Below are 27,972 nucleotides of genomic sequence, written 5' to 3' on the forward strand. Positions count from 1 at the left end.
CACTCAACTACAAACTGCTATGCGTTCAACTTGTGGCAGAAGTTGTTGGACTTCTTTTGAAGCAATAGCAGTCAACAGCGTGATTCTGCATGATCTAAGCAAGGCCCTTTGATTGTGTTCCCACAGTATACTCTTAAGAAAACTTGAGTTGTACGGAGGAGTAGTTTCAGGGAAGCCTCTTCAAATGTTCCATTTTTATTGGAGGGAAGAGAACAATTATTTTCTCGTTAACGGTTTTTGCTCATCCAAGCAGCTGCCTGTTATGCACGGTCCACTGGTGCCTCAGGGCTCGGTTCTCGGACCCTTGCTCTTCTTTGGTACTAATAATGACCTAGAGGTTGGTGGAGTGATGTACTTCTGTTCGCAGATTTGATTCTACATTCTTTAAAGCGGGACCCACACCTGAAGATGCGAGAGATCAAGCGCTCCAAGTCTATGACAGAGCTAAGGATGGTCTTTTTTTTTTTTTTTTTTTTGTTTCTTTTTTTTTTTTTTTTTGTTTTTTTTTTTTTTATTTTTTGTTTTTTTTTTTTTTTTTTTTTTTTCTTTTTTTTTTTTTTCTTTTTTTTTTTTTTTTTTTTTTTTTTTTTTTTTTTTTTTTTTATTTTTTTTTTTTTTTTTTTTTTTTTTTTTTGTTTTTTTTTTTTTTTTTTTTTTTTTTGTTTTTTCTTTTTTTTTTTTTTTTTTTGTTTTTTTTTTTTTTTCTTTTTTTTTGTATTTTTTTTTTTTTTTTTTTTTTTTTTTTTTTTTTTTTTTTTTGTTTTTTTTCTTTTTTGTTTTTTTTTTTTTTTTTTTTTTTATTTTTTTGATTTTTTTTTATTTTTTTTTTTTTTTCTTTTTTTTTTTTTTTTTTTTTTTTTTGTTTTTTTTTTTTTTTTTGTTTTTTTTTTTTTTTTTTTTTTTTTTTTTTTCAGCAACAACTCAGTCTCTAAACCTTTCCAAACGCAGGAGGTTATACATGACCTTATCTTAGCTAAACCATAACAGTTGGGAGTGTTAAACTTTTGGGCTTTACTCTTGATTCCAAACTTACGTGAACGGGCATGTGGCAGAACTAAGTAAGAAACTGTCTCGACCTGTGACCTGCTTGTTGCGCATATGAAGCCTCTATTGATGGAAAAAAAAATAAATCTTGTCACTATATATCTGGGCTGTTTCATAGGCACATTCTCTACGGGTCTGCTTGCTCTGGGGTCATTCTTTGGAGGGTGTGCCGAAAATTTTATTGCTGCAAAACATGGCTAGTGCGTATCATCTCATCTGCAGCTTCTTAGCTCACTGCAAGCCCTTGTTCACCGACTTAGATCTTAACGTTTTTAAGCCAGTATGTTGTCGCCCAGCTTGTTACATGTTAAGGAAAACCTTGCAGCCTTCGGAAATAGGGGGTGAAGCTCAGGGATGCCTACAGGCTGAGGAACACGCTAACAAAACTAATAAGTCTCCTGTAGGCTAGGCAAGACAAGAGATTGCTTTCCCCGTTAGCAGTAAGAATTGTACAACTCTGCCTCCCTCAACATCTTAAAGCTTTAGAGAGCAGGGACTTTGATTGCAGGCTTGGAAACGTGGTTCCCTGGCCAACCCTTCTCTTACTCAATCGAGATTGTTTCTCGAGGAACGCGAGCAACATAAGACTAGCCTTGCCGGCCACTTGCATTTGTATATAGTGTAAATAGTAGATTTAGTTAGTTATTTATTTTATTGTGACGCTGCTTCAATCCAGCAACGCTGGTCAATGAAGAAGACATCAGGTATCAGGTAGGTATCAGGTATCTATTAGAGTTGGATAGTAATAACTCATGATCTATGGAGTCAAATGCTTTGGTCAAGTCGATTAATGTTGCAGATGATAACACCCCTCTTTCAAAATTTGCTAAAATCGTATCTACAATATTTTCAACTGCTTTTATTGTACTTCGGTTTTGTATGAACCCAAACTGTTCTTTACAAAATAGATTATTATTAACAAAAAATTAATTTAGTTGCCATTTTATACAAGTCTCAAATATTTTACTAAAAATTGGTACTAACGAAATCGGCCTGTAGCTAGATGGGCTAAATTTATCTCCTTTTTTGTACACAGGAGTTACTTTAGTAACCTTAAGGGCATGAGGAAATACACCTTGCTCTATCATCATATTAAACAATAATGACAATGAATCAGCTATTTCATTTATAATTTTCTTTACAAGCATATTAGAAATACCATAATAGTCTTCACTACATGATAGGTTTAGATTGGCAACAACTTTTAATACATCAACTGTTGTAATTCTTTGCCATGTTAGAGTGTCACAGTCATTAAAATTAGATAAATAGTTTTCTACTAACTCTATGGCACAGTTTTGAGGTGGTCTCATATTGGATTTAAGATCCAACTCACTTACTAAATTAGTAAAATAGTTATTAAAAGAACTAGAATTTATTACTGAGTCACTGTAATTTCTTCTACTGCCTGTTTCACTCTTAATAACTTTCCATGCAGCCTTGCATTTATTAGAAGAGTTTTTAATATATTCTTCATTTGCTATTTTTTAAGGTAATTTATCCTATTTCTATAGAGTTTTTTAACATTTGCATAATCTTTTTTATAATTACTTTCATTTCTTGTAATTCTGGTGTATACCATTTAATATTAGGCCTTTCAACAGTTTTTACCTTAATTTCCTTTAATTTACAGCACTCATTAAGAGAATTTGTCACTAATAACATAAAATTGTCAAAAGCTAGTTCTGCATCAGTATGTTGATTCAGTTGTGGTAGGCTAGACCGACGTAAATAATCTCTAAACTTAAATATTGCTCCTGGTGTCAGATCTCTTATAGTTCTAGTTTTGTACTTTGGATGGCTATCTGAGAGAGATAATCCATTGAACTTAGCAAAAACTCCAGCATGGTCTGATAAGTGAGGTTCAACAATTTGACACTCGATTTGATCTCTAGATATAGTAGTTATTATATTGTCTAGACATGCATCCCCTCTAGTGGGTTCTTCATTCAGCCAGTAAATATTGTAGGATCTCAATAAATTTAAAAAGAACTCAGTTTGCATTGAGTTTACACTAATATTTATATTAAAATCTGCAGATATTATATATTCAAAACCATTGTACTTTTGATTGAGAAAACTAAGGAAAGCCTCTAATAGTATTAAAAATTCCTTTGTATCAGAATCTGGTGTTCTATAAAGAGTGACAATAACTGTTTTAATCTTTAGGAGAGTTACTGCTGTAACCTCAAATGTAAGATCAGCATAAAATTTATCTAAATTTATAGTTTCAAATTCAATACCCTCCTTAATATATATTATGCTGCCACCTCCTTTGGTACGTAGACTTTTCCTACAGTAAACAGCAGCTAAATTAAAACCACAAGGAACATACAATGAGATTTCTTGTTCACACAGCCAATGTTCATTAAGTGTTAAAACATTACAATTTATACTACTTATAAATAAATTTAATAAATCTAACTTTTTTCTAATCGACTGTATATTTAAATGCATAACACTAAGAGGTATATCAGAAAGTTCCCCTAGGAGTTTCGGCCTAGAAACGCTGAGCTGGAGTTTCCCGATGGAGTCTCAGTGCCTGGTGGTGGAGGCTGCTCATCCGTCAGATGTGGGTGTTGTGACTGCGTCTTTCTTCCTGTTGTTGCTTCCACAATTAGTTTGGCAAGCCAATCCTTTCCTGCATCATTGAAGTGTTGCCCATGACGTGTATGGAATTGCCTTTCGGCTTTGCTGGCCTCAACAAGAGTAACATTAGGAAACCTGTTACAGGTTTTTTAGATGTGCGTTGGTCTTTAGTATTTCGGTGTTCACACAAGACCACCCTTCTAAGTCCCTTCTTTTAGGCAAATCTATTAAAACAATATTTGGTTGTGTAATACTATTCAGAGTAACTTCTATTTCATCAAGAGCTTCGATAGCCTCGTTTTTAGCCACATCATTCGAGCCACACATTATCACTAAAAAATCATTTTTATTTAGATTCTCTCGAGCTAAGTTTTCACTATTTAAAACTTGTTTTGCACACCCTCCTGGCTTAACAAAACCAACAGCTTCACAGGATTTTTGCACTCTATTTATATGCCAGCTTAGGTCCCGACCATGGCTGTCTGCACAAATTAACATTTTATTTGGGTTACTCAAACTGTTTCTACTCAATTCACCTACATCTTCCTCTTTCTCCTCACTTGTTGCAAGAATCTCATAAGGATTTTTAGAAATAAAAGAGTATGTTCTTTGTTACATTTATGGTCTCTTTGCATGATTTTTTTCCCTTTAACAACAAGAGAGAACGAATCTAAATGATTTGTTGTAGAAATCCGCCTTTTGTCTTCTCTACAATTAATTTTTGTAATTGGAGTTGAATTTGATATGTTTATATTTAGGTTTGTTGGTTCACTAAGTTTTGCATTTAACTGATAAATTTTATTTTCTAACAGTATTATTTTCTCTTCTTTTTCTATTACCAGAATTTCAAGATTAGCAGAGTGATTTCTAAGTTTAATTATTTCTTGATTTGCATTTTTTAGATCGTCATTTAAAGTCTTTATTATTTCTGTTTGAGATTCTATCTCCTGAGTGATATCCTGGAGGATATCCACATCCGGAGTGTCTTCTGTGTCATTATTACAAGAGAGGCAATAACTACAAATCCATTTTCCATGAGATTTCTCTAAGTTTTTATATTCAGTGGTGGTCAAGGAAGTACACTTTAAATGGAACCACTTAGAACATGTGCTTGTACACAATATAGCTTATCAACACAATATAGCAAATGTAACTCATCACTGCCCTTTTTACCTTCTGATTCTGGGTACAAGTAAGACAGTTTCACTGTTACATAAAGACTGTACATTAAAACAGAACACTGATAGTTGTTTTTTGTAGTGGACATCATTGGTTGTCACATTGGGTACACATAAGTTTTCCCCAAAATCTTTGCCTTTCAAAAGAATCGCTTTAGCTTAAATTGTTCCACTTTTGTTTTTTTTTTTTTAATTTTCATCTTCAGTTGTAGAATTTTGGAAGTCATCTTCCACAAAGATTGATTTTCAACATGTATTTGGTTACAGAAACTGCTGGTGTCTGTTTAGGATAGCCCAAGAAAATATTATAACATGTATTGAAAATATTTCTGTATGAGTCAATAGAAAGCTGAACGTTTGAGTCAGCCATTTTAAAAAGCTGGGACATTTGATACATTAAGGTCTTCTGTTAGATATTTATTTAGAGCTCTGAAGACAATAATGGGTTCCACGCAATTGAATGATTCTGTATGTTTTTTATGGGCCAAATTTGGTTTCAGATAGCTTATGGTTTCTGTTCAAATGGTTGCCACGCTAACTTTATATTTATATGATACATTCTTTAACTTAGCGTGTTCAATGTCAACCTTAGTCCTAAGCTTTTAGACTGGTAATACAGAAATCAAGCTACATAAGTAAGAATTCTGTTTATTTGGGTTCGTTAACAAGTTAAATCTGTCAATTATACTGTCTCACCTCAAAAGGAATTTAATCAAAGCATTTTTTCTTGCATTTGCAATCGGATCCTTGTTTGTGACTCTGCACCCAGTAGATTTTCTTAGCTACATCTCACAACCTTCCGAATCCTTCTCTTTTTTCAACGAACTTTGAATAAAAACTCCATCACTGTCACTTTCTTCTGCATAAGAGTCCTTCGTTTTTAATTAAAATTAATAATAATATTAGCAACACTATCTCAATTTACACTTGTAAACAGTAAATTTGTTGTTGGGATTTCCACCAGTCGTCCAACCAAAAAAGGAGGGTGATCTTCAACTGGGGACACGCCGCTTAGTTTAACACAAAGACATTAGCTTAGTTTTCCTCAACAAAGAAGAAACAAGCTCATTGTAGACAGTGCCATGTGTACAAAAACGTAATGTGGCGAGAACAAAAGCGGCACAAGACGTGCTACATATACACTGACAGCGAGTGATTCTGTGTACGCCACCTACTTTGTAAACTACCATAAATTATTTTTTGTTTTATTTCACTCTTAAGTAATCCCCTCCCTCAACAACCCAAAACTAACTCTTATTTTTATTCTGAACACGCTCTCATTCTTCTAACTCATTCCTTATTTATATTTGTTATTCTCCCCAAGTGTAAAATGTAAGTTGTTTGCTTGTTAAAAAACTATAACAACTAATGTTGATATTTGACAGAAAAAGCTGGCAGAGGAATTAAAGCATATGAAAACGGGCATTTTGTAAAGCGGTTAAAAAGTCTTACTTATCAATTTTAAGAATTTCAGGAAGCGTACTAATGTCCTGCTCCTCTTAAGCAGCGATCGACACATAAATACTATACTATCCTTGAAAGAACATTGCCTCGACTCGGCGGCAAACCTTCGTTTAAACACTAATGAGTTTTACATACTAGCATCATTTAAACTGCATTTAAAACATTGGCTGTTTCACAACAATATGAACACGACAAAGTGAACCTTCCTGCAAAGTGTTGTAAAATTATTTTCCTGCATAAACATTGACAGAAATAATTGTGATAGAATATAGTGTCATAGATAAAGATAAGAATATAGTTGACATAGACAGGAGCAACGGGCAATTGATACGGGGACGGCTCGATTACTCCACTGATCGTTGGCCCAACGACCCTCCTGGAAGAAATGTAATTTGTACAGAGGGTCGTTGGCCCAATGACCCATTTTACAAGCATATAGAGGTTCGATTACTCCACTGGTCCGTTGGCCCAACGACCCTATTTGTTTCATTTCTGTAAATGTCGTAGTCCTAATGGCACGACATCTTTATGGACTTACCCCTACCATTACCACTGTTGGATAACTAGAAAGTTTGTTCAAACAGAGTAAACATTATCCATTCAAAACAAAAGTATAAATACATATTTCGGACACTTTTAGAAAGTGTAAACAAGTGACAAAGCGCTTAATGCTATTTTTTATAGATAGTAATTACTGTTAGTGAACTTATACAATATCTACAGTACGCACAATGGTCTAACAACTGTAAGGAACAATTCGAACAAACACAACAATGGCCACAAGGGTGAAAAACAATGTTTTTTATTCAATTAATGCATACCAAACACTAACATTTCAGGAATGTTTTCTTTACCATTGAATTGTGTTCAGTAGATGGCATAGTAGTTGCTTCATGTTCCTTTTTGATTCTTCCACAACAATCATCAATAAAATATTTACCTTTAGTAATACAAATGTATAAACAACGAAAACCATGGGGTATGCTGAATCCAAGGATCTTCTTTCAAAAAATCACATAGCCCTCCTCCACTATAATAACTAATTGTTTTCTCATCCAGACCTGTATAGAAAAATCCCGCTTCAGATAGTAACTTAGTTTTTTCAAACAAAATATGGTTCTTCTTCTTCTATGGGGTGGTCTATTACCATGCACTTAAGCCTCAAGGGACTTTTGCGTACCCCGGAATCACACCATGAGGCCTACCTGTCTATGATTTCAGCAGTTCCACAAACGGCCGAAAACAACCTATCAGGTCCTTCTAGACAAATACACCACCCTTGTCCAAACTACCGAAGATGCTATACCATTCCCTTGCTACTGCAGGGCAATCTAAGAGCAGGTGTTCAGCAGTTTCCTCCTGCTTTGTCACACATTTTACAGAGTGGATCCCATTGAAGGATTTCGACACTGTGAAAATGCTTCCTCAGGACCATGTCCCATAATCAGACCTATAATCTGAGATGTCATCAATCTACTTAGTGAGAGAAGGTCAGATGCCACCCTGGAGAAATGCGACTGTAGTACCATTCTGCTCATTCTCATTCCCGAATGCAACCTCCACCTTCTCTCATGGTCAGCTCGAACCCATTTCGAGACAGCTCCACACCTTGAAATACCGCAAAACTGTTGAGGACCCATCATAATTGCCGCTGAGCCCCGGTTGGCCAGGGTATAAGCTCTTTCATTCCCAGGGAATTTCTCATGACCAGGAACCCAACAAACAATTACATCGTTGATTCTGGTAAGGAAAGAAACAACTTTATAGCAATCCCAGACAAGTTTGGAATTAAACACACAAGAGTCCAGCACCATCAGTGCTGCCTGATCATCCGAGAAAATATCGATCGCCTTACTCCTATACCGCAGACGAAGATTCTCACGAGCACACTCCATATTGGCTGCGACCTTCTGAAAAACTAGGATAAGGACTCATAAGGACCACCAGCTTCTTGCATGGTCTCACCCCCACAATTCTAGCGCCTGTGCCGCTTTCTTGTTTAGAGACGTCTGTAAACCATTCAAGCTCCGCTGGTGGAAGAGGTTGAGGCAACAATCTAGGACTGCACCTGTCGCACTAGGAAAAGCTCCAGTGATAGCAAGACAAACCATTCTTTGGATACCAGCCAGACAACCTACTGCCATCTTGGCCACCAGACAACAGCTCCATACATTAGTGCAAGTCTGACTTCGGAAAATAAAGCCAATACAAAAACCTCGGATTAAGTCCCCAAGACCCATCTATTATGCATCTGCATTAAATTAAAGACCATTTCCCCCTGACGATAATCCTTTCTAGATGAGGTCCCCAGTTTAGGACTCTATCTAGGATGACACCAAGGTACTTAACCTTGAACTTCAACTCAATGGAAGAGCCTCCGAGTAGAAATGGACCAAATCCCTACAACTGGTAAAGGCAACCACAGCAGCTTTGGTGGGGTTGACAGTAAGGCCCACCCCATCACACCAGTTTCCACCATGTTTAGAGCAGCATTGATCGGTTCCTTGACTGTTGTGTTGAACTTGCCACTCACAAGAATCACAGTGTCATCTGCGTGCCCCTGTGCAAAGACACCACTTCTGTTCAAAGACATGAACAGGTTGTCCTCAACTAGGTTCCACAGGAGGAGAAAGGACGCCGCCATGGGCAACAGCCCCTAGTAGTCCTTGCACTGACACTTGCTCTCATAAGAGTGGTAACAACCACCCTGTCTTTGAGTAAGGCCCTTATCCAGTCACATATTTGACCATCAATACCGTGTCTAGAAAATGCATTGATAATCGCCTGAGTGCCTGTATTGTCAAAGGCTCCTTCGATCGACAAAAAGACACCTATGGCTACCTCTTTTGCTGCCAGCGTCTTCTCAATCCTGCATACCAGTTGATGCAGGGCCGAGTCACCATTATCTTCCTGGAGTGTAAGCATGCTGATTTGGATGTAGAGGTTGCTCCAAAATAAATCCCTTCCAAACAAACCTAGCAACCATCTTCTTCATGGTTTTGTGAAAATAGGACAGACATCGGCCTGAAAAACTTAAATCGATCCAGGCTAGCCCTCCCCTGCTTCGGTATAAACACTACTCTGGACACCCTCCAGGTCAGTGGAATGTACCTGAGGGCCATGGAGGCTCTGAACAGTCTGCATAGCAGGGGAAGGAGAATATCCAGCCACTGCTGCAAGCATACCGGTCTCACCCCGTTTCCTCCAGTAGCTTTATAGGGACTAAACGAATTAATCGCCCACTCAACCCTTCTGAAGGTTATTACACGGTACGCCAAACTCCATTGCAAATGAGTGGCATGCCCTGTAGGTCTTTCTTCACTGCCGAATGGTTGATCCTTGTCATGTACAATACAGTCTGGAAAGTGTTTCCATCATAACTTTTAGAACTCTCACCGGTTCAGTAATAAATATATATACCTTGATCTTCTTTGAAACCACCAAGCGGCGAGATGGGATTTTTTGCTAATAGTTTCTGAAACCTTGCACACTGTCGGTGTTGGTGCAGAGTTTCTTCCAGACTAATCTCTTAGCCATACGGACCTTGCGGGTACAATGCAAGAGCCTCGTGGTAGGTCTCCCAAGTTTTAGCTCTCCTGAATAGAGCTCTGACTCTCTTCCTCAAAGAGGCCAGTTCAAAACTCCACCAGGCTACTTTGGATCTTATATTTGTAACAGGACAACTGAGTTCAAAAGAGCCCACAATTGCAAAAGTCACACTGTCGGCAGTTACTACATACTTAAATTGTCATAAGACGTTTGTCTTGCCCCACAGATCTTGTATTTTGGAAAGCACATTGATCAAAATGTAGAGCAAAACATTTTTGTTCCATTGTATATGTAAACGAAATGCTTTCGTTGATGCTTCGTGGCGAGTCGTAAAGGACAAGTGTTAACAATAATCTGGTACTTATTTAACATTTCTCGTTTCATTCAAATTGTAGTATTAATCTTATATTGCAATATTTATGTTACTAAGTTTTTTAATTGGAATTATTTAATCAATTTGTATGTAATTGTAGTAATGTTTATACTCTTTTCCTCAAACATAGGTGAAAACATAAACTTATTCAGTATAAAACAATCATTATTAAACGCTATTAAAAGAAACAAAACATTAGACTGCAAACCATTTACCATTACAAGTACCAAAACATGTAATATGTTATTACAGTGTTGTAATAGTCTTCTTGTTATCTGTTAGTCTTACTTTTACAGGACACGCACTCAACGACTGCTACAGACATAATGGTGTAGTCGGTTTTGTTCCTCTTTATAAAGAAAATATTTAATCACTATTTAAAGAATAGAACAGTTTCGATTAATACTTTTAGTTTTTACCTAACCTACAAAATACTTTGTTTTTACATAACTTAGATTAGCAAAAATGATTATAAAAATCAAAATAATACTATTGCGATTCAACATAAAAATATATTGTGCACTAACTTTAAAGACTGTGTAAAATTACAAACCGAATACAGTTGATACTTGAACAAGTGCATTGCTATTTGCTTGCAACTGGACGCAGGTTGTCCAGTTGTCATAGCTGAGCCTTCGTTATTATTCTGATCAATAAAATACAAATACACATGTCTCGGAAACCTACTTCGGTCAAAATCGTGTACTATCAGCTTCTGTAATTATTTTCAGTTTAAAATATTTCCAGGGACATAGTTGTTTGTTTTGTTGTCCTGATGAAAAAAATATACACATACGTAGGACCTATTACGGCCAAGGGGAAGTAATACCTACTTCCTATGTACGTTTGGTATAAGGGGGAAATCCTTATGATTATGCAACATTCCAAAATAATCGTTATTAGAGTTTTGCATTACACTTGTTTTTTGGACTGTAGCCAGGGAAATAATGAATCTTTGAGGCATTTTAGTGTTCATTTCTGTTTTTCCAAAAGCCACTGTTAAAATGCCATATCACAATGTCAAGGAAGCCCACCAGTTTAAAGTAACTCATGTGAAAACATTCATAACTTTGTTCATTAAGGTTGGTTACATAGCAGTATTTAAATAATATTTAAAATGCATTAGATGATTTAAATTCGTCACTGGTGCAATCTGGAGTATAGATTTTGATATTAACTGTTTATTTACTATCTGCATTGCACTACTGATCAAGCACTGTTTACTTAATATTTGATCAAATTTAAATGTGAACAGATGTTTCAGCCAATTTGTTGACATAAAACTGAAGGTATGAACAGCTGTTTAGTGCCAGTTTAATTTGGATTATGAAAAGTAAAAACTATAATTTTTCTAAATTCTAAAATATTTCAGGTAACTTTTCTTATATTTTGCTTCATAAAAACCTTCCATGGATTTCAATGAACATTTAAAAAAAAGAATTAACAGAATTGGTCCAGCAATTCTCGAGATTTGTGCTTACCAACACATTTTGCGATTCATTTTTATTTATAAAGATAAATGTGACATGTTTTAGTGTTAAAACCATTATTTCTTTGTGGGCTCTAGGACTATCTCTTCCAAAATGGAACAACATTTACTGTCTTTAGGTAAAAATATAATTTTTTTATAATGATTTATTACATTGTTTCTTATAGTTTGGATTACATTGTATGTTTTTTTCAAAATTATTGTAGAATAGCAAAGGGTTAAGCTACACTATTGTATGCAGAAGTTTTTAAAAATATTCTTTTTGCTAGAAGTATTTAAGAATATCAAGTAGGCCTACACGTTTCTTACAATTCGGATTATATTTTATGTTTTTTAATAATTATTTGTAAAATAGCAAAGGTCTCCATTTCATTAGTTATAAACTGCTATTTTCTATCTAAAAAAACGAAAACTGAGTCTAGATTTCATAATACATTGTGTATCTTTTTTATTTTTAGATAAATCATATTTATATTTTATATGTATTTATTCACATGTAGGTGTTTAATTGCAGATACAATTAGGTAATAGAAAATTCCATTACCTAATTAGTTTCCTGTGTAATATACTTTCAATAAAAATATTTAAAAATCAGTATAGGGCTTAACCCTAGAACTGGCGGTCATTTCATCCTGTAGTGTCGGGCTGTTTTGGAGCTTCGCGCAAGGTTTTTTTAAAAAAATTATTAAAAATATAAGATTAAAGCAATATAAATAAGAGTATATATTTTTGTGTTCAGAATTAAACGTAGAATTGCACTATATTGTAAAATTAACCATCAAAAAATTTTCTAATAATCACTTTTTTTTAATCAAATATAAAATTTACAAAAAATATTTCTTAAATTTGGGGGGGACCATACCTAGCAAATGAAGTTATAGTGAGAAATATTTATAAGTGAGATAGCCATTCTGTGTCAAATTTTATCTAGTTTCAGAAAAACATAAACATTATACACATTTATGAAAGCATCATAAAGCTATAGAACAAAAAGCAGCGATGCGTGTAAATTCTGAAAATCGGGTGTACACGTAATACTTTGGTAAAACAAGTTTTGCTAATACATTTATCTATGAATACATGTTATTTTGCATATTTTATTACTTAGAATAAAATAGAATATACAGTAGTAATAAAATAATTACCATAAATTATTTTTTGAAAAGTAAAAAAAGTTAAATTTTGCCATTATTCAAAAATTTGCGAAAAATTTTCATTCAGCAAAATATAAAATAGTTTCTAAAGCTTGTACTATATCAAAATTTATAAATTTATGGTTGATAAGTAATAGGAAATATTATGTAGTTAGAAAACTATAAATATAACTAAAGATATTGAAAAAATATAGAATAACCCAAACAGTTATTATATATAACCAAAAAAATTACAGGAAATATATATTTTTTATTGTGAAAAACTATCTATTTACCAAAAATAAATAGTTACTTCAGAGCTAAAAGAGTGCTATAAATAACGTTTAGTAAGTGAAAACAATAACAAACTATGTAAAATGAATTTTAGCCAAGTCATTTTGCCATAGCCTACACAAAGCCGGTAATTTCTCAAACATATTTCAGTAAACAGAAATTGATTTATTCTAAAATATATATGTTTACACTACTACGACATCAAACAACACACTACACATTAAATACGACACTAAAACACGCGTAAAACTATTAAAACTTACAAATATCCACAGCTCGGCACGAAAGTGATACAGAACGGCAGCGGCAATATGGCGGTCACAACAAACGGCGTCGCGTTTTCTTTTACATTCAAAATAACAAGCTTGCTACGTCATAACCATAATACAAAGAGGAATAAAAACTCATCTGTTCCTTAGCATTTTTCTTCCCGAATCCAATAGTGCATGAATTATATCGATACGTTACCGGAGTATATTATAAAAAGTAATTATACGAGGAAATGTTTGATCGACAAAATTTTGACGGTTAACACCACAAAAGCGGCATTAACCGACATAATTATGTCGATTAACAGTTCTAGGGTTAATTTGTAGCTTGTTTTTGGTGTTTCCATTTTATTTTATTATTTATAAATAAAAGAATGCTGGTTATGCCCTATGAAAAATTTTGATATAGCAATAGTAAGTAACAAAACTTTAATTCTATCACTGATACAAAATGCTCCAAATTCTTATAAATACAAATGAATTGCTAAGCTATCTCAAGAATTGCTTAACCAACTCGGCTAATTCTTTTTTTTATATTTGTTGAAGTCTGAGGATGGTTAATATGGAAAATTAATTGAAATATAGGTTTCAAAATCCATATTTAATGTAAACTATACAAGGAGTGGATAGAAAGTAACTGAATTAGTATTGGCACAGAACGAATGTAATAAAGCTAAATATTGTATGGCCGGTAAGGTCACGTGACCCTCACCCACTCCTTTATAAATCTTTGCATCAGAAAAATGTTTAGTATCCAGAAAGAACAGAATGTGAATATCAAATTTCTTTTCAAACTTGGAAATCTGCAAGTGAAACATTTGTAATGTCACAAGTGTGGGGTGACAACTGTTTATCATGAACACAACATGGCAAAAAAAGCACGGATGACAAAATCAAAATTTAAGGCCATGATTGTTTTTTAATAACAAAGGAATCGTGCACATTAGTTGAGAACCAGAGGGACAGACAGTGAATCAGAATTACTGCATTAATGTTCTGACTACCCTACATTTCCTAGGCCTATGTAAATATTTTCTTGATCAGGGCAACACTGGAAACTTAGCTGTAGAGTCAAAAATATAATTCATTTGAGCCAGAAATTCTGCTACATGTCCAAAACTTGATGTAAGTCGGTCATAATTTCCTTTAACCTGATCATCTGAACCATGAATACAGAAATAATTAATATATGCCTTCTTACAAGAGAAAAATAACATAGGACTCCATAATAGTGCCTACATCGTAAAGTGCTTTTAATAACAAATCTACAAGCTCAGGCAACAGCTGGTATAGTAACAATTATTGAGTACTTCTGAATTATTTAAAAGCTGAGTTAGAAAAAGCACTTTTATTTAACTACCAGAGTCGGGTGGCAAATTTAGACCTTACCTCTTGTGGGAAAAAATATGTAGGTGGAGCTCTGCATTTACTACATGCAACCTTTTCATCCCAATTTGAAACCAAATTTCAAAAATTCTACTCGTCTTTTAAGTTATTAAAGTGGAGTTTAATTGATACCTAGTTGAAGCAATGTTTTTATGATGATAGCACAGTTTGTTTGACTGGTCAAATGTCTCCACTCATGTCACTTACTATACCAGAGATATTATAAACAACAAAATTCTTGATTTTAGATCAAAATACTTGCCAAAAAAGGAATCCAGGGCAATACTACTACTTTTTTTGTAACTTGTAACAAAAAATAACTTTTTAGTTTAGCCAAAAAATATGACCTAGTTAGTTGCCAAAGTTATGAAGATGCAGCCCTAAAATAAGATATTTTGTCAACTGCAAACAAATTGAGAGGTACCGTGTCTGATTATGACTGATCTAATAATTCTGCAGTACGATATAAAGTCCTATACTGATACATCGCAGAAGTAAGGTTAGTTCTCATCGTGACCAGACTAATTAATTGCTGAAGAATGTTTTGACAGTTCATCAAGTCCACACAATTTTTTTAACAATACACACAGAGAACTGAAACAAAACCAGATTCACACTGGGTCAGAGCAATTACTTATGGTTTTAGTAGTCGATATGCTGGATTCACCCATAAATCTCACTGAAAAAATAATAGGTTTGGAAAGAACAAAAAGAGTTGTTGTGTGTCAATGTTTATTTTTAGAGAAATAAGGACATACTTCTTAAGAAAATAGCAATTATTGCCATTGTAAAATATAAACATGTGATGTATTGCTGCCTTGCCTATTGTATATACAGCCGTCCTGCGGTTGAGATACTGTTCTCACCTCATTCTGATACAATGGTACTAATTGCCTCAGACTAACAGTCTAGTGATAAATGCAGTATTTGATACTCCCTATATATCTACAATCCATTTTCATTTATATTATTTCTATGAGTATGAAACGAACCTTAAAGCATATATTGGAAACATGTAAAATTGGACAAAAGCTGAACTGGCATTGTGGTCTCAGAATCGATTTAAGCTAACGATGGCAACAATCATATAAATACAGGAGGCAATGGTGATGTAAAAAAAGGGTTTGGGATAATAAAATATAATATTTACTCTGAAAAATTGAAGCTCAATCGCACATGAACAACTTAACTTATTACACCTACTTAAAATCATTTTTAAGTATCAACTATAAATATTTAAACAATAAATTTGCTATCACATATTTATATTAAAAATTAAATGTACATGAATTAATAACAATTGTACATAACACTTTAAGATCTTAAAGAAACAGTTGTTACAAATTTTTAAAGCTAGTAATTGTATTATACAAACAATTCAATTGTTTTAAAGTAGAAATAGTAGTTGAACTTTCAAATTTAAATTAGTAAATAGATGTTTTGAAATTTTTTTCAAAAAGGAGTAAAAATTTATAAAAACCAACACAATAGGATAAATAATAGCTGCGAGCATTAAAAACGAAGAATTTTAACTATACACACCAATTTTAATGTAAAATCTACAAATTTCAACAAATGAAACAACTAATAAACGACTATTTTAAAAAGCAATATATCAACCCCTTTAGATATAATAAATTAAATATTTCATGTGCAAAATAAAAACTCTACCTGCATTATAATATACGACTCACACTTTGTGTACAAAAATGGAAAATAACAAACGATACTCGGAGTGAACATAAAATCAACTATGATACAATATTGTGACAAAACAAAACTTAATCATCAACTGGTTACACTATCTTCAATTGTGTTGCTAAATCTCATTATTTATGTTGCACTGGCCATTTGTCAATTTTTTTTGTACCTCAATCACAGAGAAAAATATTCATGCTATGGACAATAATATCGATTAAAAATATCAACACATAATAACAGGATATTAAAGCTAAACAAATAACTAAAACAGAAATAAATTAGTGAACCAAAGTTAAAACTAATAATTGTATCTATTATGTTAACATGAATTATGTTATATATGTTATGTCCAGCCTGCAACTTAAAAAATACATGCTTAATTAAACTGTACCAAACTAGGAGCACTAAACTTTCATAAACATTGAAAACAAAAATAGATTCTCAACAATTTGTTTTGATCTTCAGTTTGAACGCACCAATATTGGATCGTAACCTAAGTTCAACATCAACATAACCTGTCACCCGTTAACCAACAACATAATAAATCTAAGCTCATCTACATTTCATTATGGCTACGTTAAGAAAATATGGCAAAATAATACCACGTCAGACCAAAATAATTTCTTCCAAATTAAGGACAATCATGACTAGTTTCAAAATGTTATTACATTACTTTTGACACTGTCCATTAACATAATAAAAGCTAAATCTAAACGTAGGTAAAAAAGATAACTATAAAAACCAGTAAGAATGTTTTTAACAGACAATAAAGCGCAATGAATAATGAAAAAATACTCTTTTTGAATGTTTATATTACTTTCTCAAAGTAATATATTAAGCTTACAAACTAAAATATATTAAAATCAATGTTTTTCTTCCATTTAAAACTTTTTTATAAAAATATTCTTTTGGTCTAGAGACTTTACAACAAAAGGTTACCTTTGTTCAATATAAGGGACAGATCAAGAATATAACTACAAAATTATTTACATAAAAATACATATGTAACCATTAGCTAACATTTACAAATATTACAACATCTTTACTCTGACTCTAGGGGTAATAACTTATAAATAAATATTATGCACATCTTTTATACACTGACGTTTTTTACATATTTACACTGTATGGCTGGACTGAAGAGAACCGAACTATTTTTCGCTTGCCTGTCAAGTTCATGAAAAGTTAAAACAAGGAAAACTTTACTTAAGACAGCAAAGATAACGAATTTAATTTTACTGCGAAAATGTGACAGGTCTTAAATAAGGGCTGAATGAGTTTTGACCACTGATAAATACATTTTTGAAAATCCAAACTCTAAAACTTATTAACAGTTCTTTACAATATTTATACATCACCTTTCAAAGGCCTCCTGAAAGTAGGCTCTACCACTTAGTTACATTTTTATACGTTAACACTTTAAATGCATCAATCGACTTTTTAATTCTAAAGAATTAAAACAGTTAAAATCTATTAATACTTTTCATCAACTTCTATCTATACCTATACATTGCCGATAACACCAACAAAACCATTTACAACCACAATATTATGCAAAATTATAACATAGTTAAAATCATCAAATTAATTTTGTGAAATATTTCTTGGCTTTGTACTTCTGTACTTTGTAAGAATGACACTAATTTCCAATATAAAATTAGAGATCAAAATTTTGAAATAAATACATTACATCTATTTTTTACATCCAATTCTATCAAATGGTAAGTAAATAACACTATTAAAATTGATAATATTTAGACATTTAGCTGGAATTAAAACTAGCATCCCAGAGGAAGCCTATGTTGAGCCAAGAGTCGGTCGGTCAGTTCACTTCAGTTCAGCGCAGGAGCCATTCTCATGGACTGAGTATCGCAGGGCGCTTACGGTGGCGGCGGCCTGGCTCCAACAGGTACGATAGATCCAGTGGCTGCTTGCTCGGCAATCTTGCCAATAGCCTCAACAGCAAGGCGTTCAGTGATGCCTTCTGTTGGGCTCTCTGTAACAGGTGAACATGATTGTAAACACAAATTTTAAACTACACCTGAACGGTTTGGAATGAGACCTCAGCCTCAACAAAATTTATATTTATGGCTATTTTCATAATATGGTAAAATGCTAATTCTTTATTGGAAACGTTTCTAAAACATCTCAATACATTTTAATTTACATGGAACTTTTCTCATAAAACTGTAACAATTTTAGACATATAACATTTTTATATAATTAGGCCACTTAAAAACAAAAATTCATGTAAAGGAAACTAATACCATGTGTTACCTACAGTTGCCATCCGGTTCATATTAAAGTCTGTACCAAAAAGCTGATCAATCTGAGCCAACCAGTTATGTTAAAATAACTCACATTATTATAATTATACAGAAAAATTATCTAAAGCATTTACTGTTAGGAATATCCTGTAAAAAATCAAATTCAAAAATATAAACTACATTGCCAAGAAAAATTATACAGATGATCCAAAATTTACTACACAATATTTTCCTACACAAAACTAACAATACATTAAAAACTGCTTAATACATTTTAGAATCATATCCAATGACACACAATCTGTTTTCAAAACCTTCCAAAATTATGAGGGTTATCTGGAAAGTAAGGTCCTATTTCTTATACATATTGAATATATCAATCCAGAATAGAAAGGTGATTAATATGCTGACGACAAAACTCTATATTAAATTGAAATCTAAAAATGATCTTGAAGTGAAATCATTTATCGATTTAAATTCATGCATTGATTAATTCTCAAGACAAAATTTGAAAACAAACTGATACATCCACATTTGTCTTACGGTTTGAGACTGTGGGGCAACTGTTCTAAATACAAACTCAAAAGAGTATTTAGAGCTCAAAAAAAGCTGTCAGAATGCTTTACAAATTGAATTTCAGGGAGTCGTGTAAAGATACCTTCAGGGAGCTTGGATTTTTAACTTTACCCTGTCTCTATATTCTCGACGTTGTTCTATACTGTCGACTCAAATGCGAGTTGGTTTAAGTGACGTCCACCAATACGAGACAAGAGGCAGTGACAACTTTAGGATTGTACTGCATAGAAAGACGGCATTTGAACATTTGCTATCCCAAGTTGGTATGAAACTGATAAACAAAATACCTGAAGGAATTAAACATCTCAGTGATTCTAAATAATTCAAATCTCGATTAAAACACCTCCTTGTGTCGAAGATGTTTTACTGCATTGAAGAGTTCATGTTGAGTTGCTGGTATGAAAATTATTGAAAAACAAGAATAAAATAAAAAGCCCAGTTCTGTTATAGAATTGAATAGCTATAAATGCAATAGAATTAATGCAAAATGTATATAATGATGAATGTACCTGACAAATGCATGCAAACTTGTAATTATTGACGCTATAAAGATTATTATTATTATAAAAAATAAATAACAGATTTTTCAATAAAACTTTTAGGTGATAATTTTAGGAAAAGAAGTATCTAGCTGTAAGCCTGTAACTTGTGGAGTGCCACAAGGTTCTGTTTTGGGACCTTTATTGTATTTAGTGGCAGTCAATGATTTGAGTGCAAATGTTCCTGCTAATGTTGTTCTTTATGCTGATGACACCATTATGATTACTAGGAATACAAATTACGAACAGCTTTTAGAAGACTGTAAGTTAAACCAGAATGTAATAGAGGACTGGCTTTCTGCAAATAACTTAATTTTAAATAAAGATAAGACAGCTACTGTGTTATTTAGTCTTAGAGAAGCTCCTAATGTGCAAAAGGCAGAACTGATCCTAAATTTTTAGACTTAACTTTTGATCCAATGTTAAACTGGCACCAACATGTAATTACAGTTAAAAGCAATATCAGTTCAAGTATATTTACAATAAAACGTTTACATGGTGAATTTGAACAGGCTTCTCTCATACAAGCATATTATGGGCTCTTCCATTGCCATATAAGCTATGGATTAATTGCTTGGGGGTCATCTTCCCATGCAAAAGAAGTTTTTATTGTACAAAAGAGAGCTATCAGAATCATGATAGGAGTAGACAAGCTTCATAGTTATAGAGAAGTTTTTCCACATCTTAAAATTTTACCTTATTTTATTTGTTTATTCTGCAGTCTGCTAGACCTTAAAACCAATTTGGACCAAGTAAGTCATAGAAAAGATATCCCTAGATACAACACAAGATCCTGTACTAGTATTAATCTCAAGTTAAACTGGTTAAGACTGACAGGGGTTGTAAAGAAGTCTTCTTTCTTAATATATTAACCTCAGGAAATACTCAAAAGGGAACTTCAGGATTTTCTAGTGACAAGACCAATATAAACTCTAGAGTTCCTGACAATACCAAGTAGTAGATAGTCAACTTACATGTTGTTGGTTCATGACACTATTACTGTACTTGATGCTACCTGAATTCTTTATTACCTTCATGTAATAAAGAATTTTGATTAATTGCAATTACCAATAGTTAAACTTTGTTTTTGTCATATTTTGTTCATAAAACACATAGATTGATAACCTAATTAACAAATTATCATAGATGTGTAAATATTTTGTTTGCAGTTCCTAGATCACGAATCTGTTTCGCCTATGCACAGAGTCCACTTATCTGTGGTGAATGGATGTTTGCTAATTTTTAGAACACCTTTTTTTGTGTGTAGTTGTATAAAAAAGTCTCTATAAGAATATATGTATGTTTATATCTTAAAATGTTTTTCATGACTGAGGGTGGTTTGAAACCTTTCGCTGGCTGCTTCTGCTGGCCACATTTGTCTTAATTGCAACAAAACAACACCATTTTGTGTCTTATATTCTTAGCTACTATTTATGATTAGAGAGCAGAAGGTTCTAACATAACAACTAAGTTTTAACATAACAGTTTAGATAGGATAGGAAGAGCAGGCTTACTTTTATCAGACCGGAAGGATATTCCTCTTCATAGTATTCTATTTTAATGAATCTATGACGAAGAGGAGGAATTCCCTTCCAGTCTGGTAAAGTTAAGCTTGCTATCCCTATTCTGTCCAAGCTCTTTAGTTACTGCTTATTTATTAGATATTATTCTTAGTTATTATTTAACCCGCCGTTAGTCCCCCTGTGAGAATAATTCTCACATTTTCGTATTTTTTTTCAGCAGGCTGCGCATTCTATTGGTCATAGGTTCAAATCGTTCTAGGAGTTCCTCACTCTGTACACTAGGAGCGCTATGGTAGCTCAAAACAAAACTTTATTGGATGCCGGTTGTCTGGTAGAGGGGGTAGACCTGCCCATGTCGCGTCAGTGAGGAGAATCTTCTACTCGGGACTAGTCGCATCACTGTTGTTGTGAGTTTTATCCTCTACACCCGACTAACCGTGTAACATTTTTATTTTATTTTTTTGGTTTAAGTGACATTATTTTACTTGCTTGATTTACATTAGTTTTTACATTAGATATAAGTTTTCAATATGGATCAAGACAGTCAGTTGTTGAGTTGGTTGAACAATACAGACGATGCTGATGATTCCAGAGGACTCTGATGGACCCAGTGAACATGACGATGATGATCGTCACTCAGAAGTATCTTGCTCTGATGTAGAAAACTCAGATGAGGTTGATAATGATGTTTATATGGTTCCTGATATACCTGTTTCAACACCTGAACCAAATCAAGATTGTGGCAACTTTTATTGCCATTGATGAACAATTTGGTTTACAAAATGATCTGCTACCCATAAATCATGTTGAGCCTTTACAGCCAGTTAGCTTCCAGAATGATATTCATGATTTGGAAACCAATGAGTATACTGTACTTGAACCAGGGCCTCCTTCCTCATGTCAAAGTGAGCTAACTGGGAGTAACCAAATTGGAATTGGTAGGCCTAGTGATTTTTCGAGTCAAGCTCGAGGGCGAGGTGTTGTTCGTGGACGAGTAACTAAGAGACGTGACCATGCTCCTGTTTCGGTCACATGGCACAAGAGGTCGGACTGCTGTGCGAGGCCCTGGTGCTGTACGACGAGATACTCGTGGTCGAGGAAGTAGTAGTAGCAGTCAACCTGTCAGTCGTGAATGCCCTCAGAATTGTTACATTGGGAAAAAAACTAACGTCATTTGGAATAAGTTTCATACCTCGAACACTACCAAAGCTCGCCCTCAAAACATCGTGACGAAATTACCTGGAGTGACAGGAGTAGCCCGTGAGTGTAAAACTATAGTAGATTGTTGGAAACTTTTTTTCCCTGATTCTATGTTGCAGGATATTGTGAAATACACTAATCAAAAGCTTTCCAAAATGAGTCAAAAATATACTCGAGGAGAACAAGACTGCCGACTTACAGATGTGACAGAAATATCTGCTTTTTTCGGGCTCTTATATATATTAGGGGTCAAGAAAAACAACCATATTCATTTTGGATGAACTCTGGACAGTTGATGGAACAGCGCCAGAATTTTCATTGCTACTATGTCACAGAGAAGATTCCGTTTGCTATCACAGGCCCTAAGATTTGATGATGGAAATACTCGTGCTGCAAGGAAAAAGTTAGATAACTTAGCACCGATTCGAGAGTTATTTGATTCATTTGTAAAAACTTGTGGAGAAAGCTACAGTGTTGGCGAGAATGTTACTATCGACGAAATGATGGAGCCGTTTAGGGGCCGTTGCAAATTTCGTATTTACATGAAAAGTAAGCCCTGCAAATACGGTATAAAAATTTATGCAACCGTTGACTCCGCAACTTTTTACACAGCTTACATGGAGATCTACCCCGGCAAGCAGCCCAAGGACAGTCCTTTTACAATGGAACAATGATGCAGGCAAGTGTGGTGAAACGTTGCATTTCTATAATAAATAAAACAGGACGAAATGTAACAATGGATAATTTTTTTCAACGTCAGTACCTCTGGCAAATGACCTTTACGTCAACCACAGACTAACAGTAGTAGGAACGTTACAATTTTTTTTTTGTATCGGCCTATATTCTTATTAAAAGTAACAAATTAACACAAATCGGAATATAATTTTTTTTAATCGGCTCATTACTATTTATTATGGTTCAGCAAACCTCCTACATTCATTTAACTGAATTTTGAAGATTTTGCTACAATGTTCAACCAATAAAGAAAAGGAATCTGGGTGCAATATGTAGATGTTGGTGGTTTTGGCAAAAATATTGATGTTTATAATGCTGATGTTACCGGCATTAAAAGTATTAAAAAAAGATTAAAATACAAAATCACAAAACATTTGCTTTCAAAATAAAGAACATTAAAAACATTTTTCAAAGGTTCGTAATGGTATCATCCTAATGGGAAACACTGGAACATCCACTCTGTAGCCCAGACTTTGTCTCCTTGTGACTTTCATCTTTTGAACTACTTAAAGACGTACTTGGGTGCCAGTATTTCGAGGACATAAAGCTGTGGAGGCTTTTGTGCTCCAATGGCTAAGAGAACGTCCAAGAAGTTTTACTATGATGGAATAAAAAAGCTCCTAATCCAGTAAGAAAAATTATTTTAAGGGTGGGAGAATATATATATATATATATTTAAGTTTAATCAAATAAATGTATAATTTTTTGAATCAGTCCCATTTATATTTGGCATAACCTCATCAGTCCCATTTATATTTGGCATAACCTCATCAGTCCCATTTATATTTGGCTTAACCTCATCAGTCCCATTTATATTTGGCATAACCTCATCAGTCCCATTTATATTTGACATAACCTCATCAGTCCCATTTATATTTGGCATAACCTCATCAGTCCCATTTATATTTGACATACCCTCGTATTTAAGCACATATAATTTCCTTCACCAAAGAGATGAAATTTTTATACTAATCTAGACTAAAACTAACCATTTCCAAGCAGTATATGGTGTGAAGGAGAAATGACAAGTTTCCCAATCACCAGAGTTTCTTTTTTAAAAAGCTTATTTTGTTCAAGGTTAAAGAAGTTTATAGCTTGCCAGCCAAAAATGAAGCTGAAAAGAGGTCAGAAAGAGAGCATGCAATGAGTGATGGAAGCAAACATGCCTTGGACGCCAACGCTGTGTCCCTTACTCTCGCCAGTGGCAGCTCTTCATCCTCCGAGTGAGTGGTGGTGGCGGCGGGGGGAGCTGGTGGGGGAAGCTGCTCCTGGGCGCTGCGGCCCCCTCGCCCTCTACACACACTAGACCCCTTCACAGGTCCATGAGGCTGAAACAGGACATTTCCTCACTAATTTCTCAAATAATTGTTAGAAATCAACAAGTAAAATTATCACAATACATTAGCAAAATGAATAAAAAAGAGTTTCGAGTAAAAATAAATGTGACTTTTACCAATACCATGTATTTTAGTATTACAGTACAATGAATAGATATTACATTTGATTTAATACTGATGCAAAACAGCTGATATCTTTCAACTGACAACTGACAAAAGTACTGTTAGAATTATTATAAATATTACAAAATATTTGGTAACTTGTAAATATTTTATAGCTATACTGGTTTTTTCTTGTTGACTTCAAACAAAAATTTTCACTGGTGCCACTTGTTAATATTAGAGCAAATCACATCAACATATTTAAAAGTTTTTTCTGATTTAATAATAACTCAGTGAAAATTTTTGTATATGTAGCTTTACTATTTCTAGATATATTAATTTGTTACAAAAAATACAAAATGGTGGCTAGCGGCTAAAACACACATCTCTCAAACTGTTTATAGGGCATATTTTGTTTGAAATGATGAGTAATATCAGCCACAGAAGTTTGTGACACACTTTAGTGAACACTCTGTATAGATATAGAAAATACGAACTTCAATTAAAATATTATGTAAAAGTCACATTATTTTGTTAAGTTGATTCAAATTGTTTTAGTTGATAGAACTGATGAGATTTCCACCAGTCGTCCAAGTAAAAGGAGGAAGATCCTTCAACTGAAGAAACACCCCTTAGATTAACACAGACATTTTCCCTTAGTTGTACCCCCATCAGAGAAGAAACAAACTCCTTGTCATTTGTGAAAAAACGTAATGTGGCAAGAACAATAGCGTCACAAAACTTATTACATGTACGCTGACAGATGAGTGGATCTTTGCACGGCACCTACTTTGCAGACTATCAAAGTCTCACAAATTACTGAAATAGTAAAGTGTGTTGTAAATAATAACTAAGTGTATGATAGACAATTTCATCAATGGAAAACATCAGGTTTTAGTAAAAAACTGTTGTTTTATTTCACTCTTTAGTAACCCACTCCCTCCCTCAACAACCCCAAACTAATTCTTACTTTTATTCTGGACACGTCCTCAGACTTCTAAAACATTCTTTATTTATATTTGTTATTCTCCCCAAATGTAAATTGTAAGCTGTTTGCTTGTTACTAAACTAGCAGCTAATTTTGATATTTGGCAAAAAAAAAAAAAAAACAAAAAACTGGCAGAAGAGTTAGAGCACACATGAAAACTAGAATATTGTAAAAGGATAAAAAATCTTACTTGTAATTTATAAATAATTTGTATAAGAATATGAGAGAGCATACTAACCGTGTATGTCCTGCTGATCTTAAGCCGCTGGTCATACTTGTCGAAAGCGTAGCTTTTGAGACAGACAGGTGGCACCTTGGACTTGGCAAGCTTGGCGAAGAGGCGGGCACTCTTGTCAACACGATATTCACAGATGTAGATGTGCTGAGGGTCTGCACCAGCAGGCCGCCCCTTGCAGAACGTGTTAATGTCCAGCACGTAGCAGTGGCCCATGATGAGATCAAGCGGCACAACCTCATATAGTGGGATCCGCATTAGCTCGTTGGGGAAGAACTTGCGTGTCGGCTCATGGAACGTCTCATGAGGTCGTAAGTAATGATGGCCGAACGCAAACCTGTCTCCTCTGTAATAAAATTGAAAAAGTATAGTTGCACAATAAATGTTTGACAACAGTTTCAATAGTAAAGCCGTTATAATATAAATTGCATCTGGTCGCCTGCCATTCACTACATTAGGCTGGATATCGGAGGTTTGCTACACCTGTATAGCTTTAAGAGCATGTGTTTCATTTAGTTGTTACTATTATACAAATTTGCTACAGGTTGATTTGCATATTGGATATAAAATCCGAGATTCTACTTCAGAATGTTGTCAGTTATTCTTCAGTTACAAAAGATATTTAGGCCTACAAGTTTCTTACCCAGGAAATTAGCTTATAGATTAAAAACCAACTCACTTTTCATCTTTCCAGAGGCGTTCAATCCTAAATATATCACAGTCTGAGTATTTGACGTTCTTTATAGTCTTGTAGTTGTGCTTGGAAGGTGGGGTGGTCTGGGATCCTGTCTCCTCATTGGGCATGTCTCTCAGTACATATACAGTGTCTCCTGGGAACACACAACAGTGATTTGTCAGAATAACACATAATTACAAACTATAAGTAATAACGCAAAACAAAATACAAAATATCATGGGAGACTCCATTTAGCAAAATATAGTTACAAATTCTGTCACATTTCGATTTCTGACTGAGAATGTTAATTTTCCAAAGAAGGATTTCCACGGATTAATTTTCAAATTTATCAGACAAAAGGTTTTTCTTTGTAAAATCACTCAATTTTTGGACAAATGTTTCTGTGGATAAAAAGAGCTAAGACGCCATGTGAATGATAAAAACTTTACATAATGGTAATTCATTAGTTTTGTTGAATATATATTTACAATAAAAGATGTTCCAACTCGTTATCAAAGGTAGGGATAGGCCAATACAATAAAGATTCTATCCTTATAATTGTGGTTTAAATTCTAAATTCGATACAGAGTTCTATGTTTTTTGTAACCAAGATTATAACACATTAAATTGTGTTATTTTGTAACTGCTAATGCAAATCTGGCCAATAGGAACAGCTAGCCAACATTTCAAACCACCTTTAGTTACAATAAAAACAAACATACACAGTTTAAAATAAAGAATATTTTATTGTTATTAAGAACAAAATTATTCATGCAATAGACAAAGTCACAATATTTTTTTATTTCACTGATAGAGAGTATAACTAGAATATGTTTACACATGTGAAACACATGAACATGTGAACATGTGTGTGTGTATGAAATGAAAGTAAACGATCAAACCCAATATTTACAAAGCAACGAAAATCGTTGTCTGAGTAATAAACAACGATATAAATTAAAAAATTAATTACAATCAATACAATTTTTAAAACGATATTGTAAACAAAACTTAACCCTTCGTACGCTGTAAGCGGAATATTCCGCCGAGTAAATCTAACTCGAAACGTTCTAAGCGGAATATATCGCGGAATCCCCTGACAACGCAATATATTTACGTTAGTTCTACAAATTGCCGCCAGAATGCTTGAGAGTGAATATTTGGTGATCTAATATTACGCAATGTGAAGCGTGACTCATCAAAACAGCTGGGACCAATCACAACGGAAGCTTTTTCAGCTTTTCAGCTTTTTCAGCTTGTCAGTCCGCGCCATCGCCAGTGAGCAAGCTGTACGCTCTAAGCGGAAATACTCGCGCGTGACAGTC

The 27,972-nt window shown here is 33.9% G+C and overlaps 1 protein-coding gene across 3 annotated transcripts in view; it reads right to left on the bottom strand.

Annotated features, from left to right (window-relative positions):
- Nucleotides 1-15,483: 15,483 nt before the first annotated feature.
- LOC124365907 (histone-lysine N-methyltransferase ASH1L) overlaps nt 15,484-27,972 on the bottom strand; it is a 32,120-nt gene continuing 19,631 nt past the window's right edge. For 2 of the 3 annotated variants that reach the window (XM_046822028.1, XM_046822027.1), the window contains exons 12-15: nt 26,651-26,801; nt 25,975-26,317; nt 24,476-24,637; nt 15,484-18,465 (exon numbers count right to left, since the gene is read on the bottom strand). In XM_046822028.1, the coding sequence (XP_046677984.1) occupies nt 18,325-18,465; nt 24,476-24,637; nt 25,975-26,317; nt 26,651-26,801 (797 nt within the window). In that variant the 3' untranslated portion in view covers nt 15,484-18,324. The remainder of the gene's footprint in view (nt 18,466-24,475; nt 24,638-25,974; nt 26,318-26,650; nt 26,802-27,972) is intronic. The other variant, XM_046822029.1, reaches the window with a different exon arrangement.

Source organism: Homalodisca vitripennis, chromosome 7 (genome assembly GCF_021130785.1).
Source record: "Homalodisca vitripennis isolate AUS2020 chromosome 7, UT_GWSS_2.1, whole genome shotgun sequence".
In the NCBI taxonomy this organism is placed as follows: domain Eukaryota; kingdom Metazoa; phylum Arthropoda; class Insecta; order Hemiptera; family Cicadellidae; genus Homalodisca; species Homalodisca vitripennis.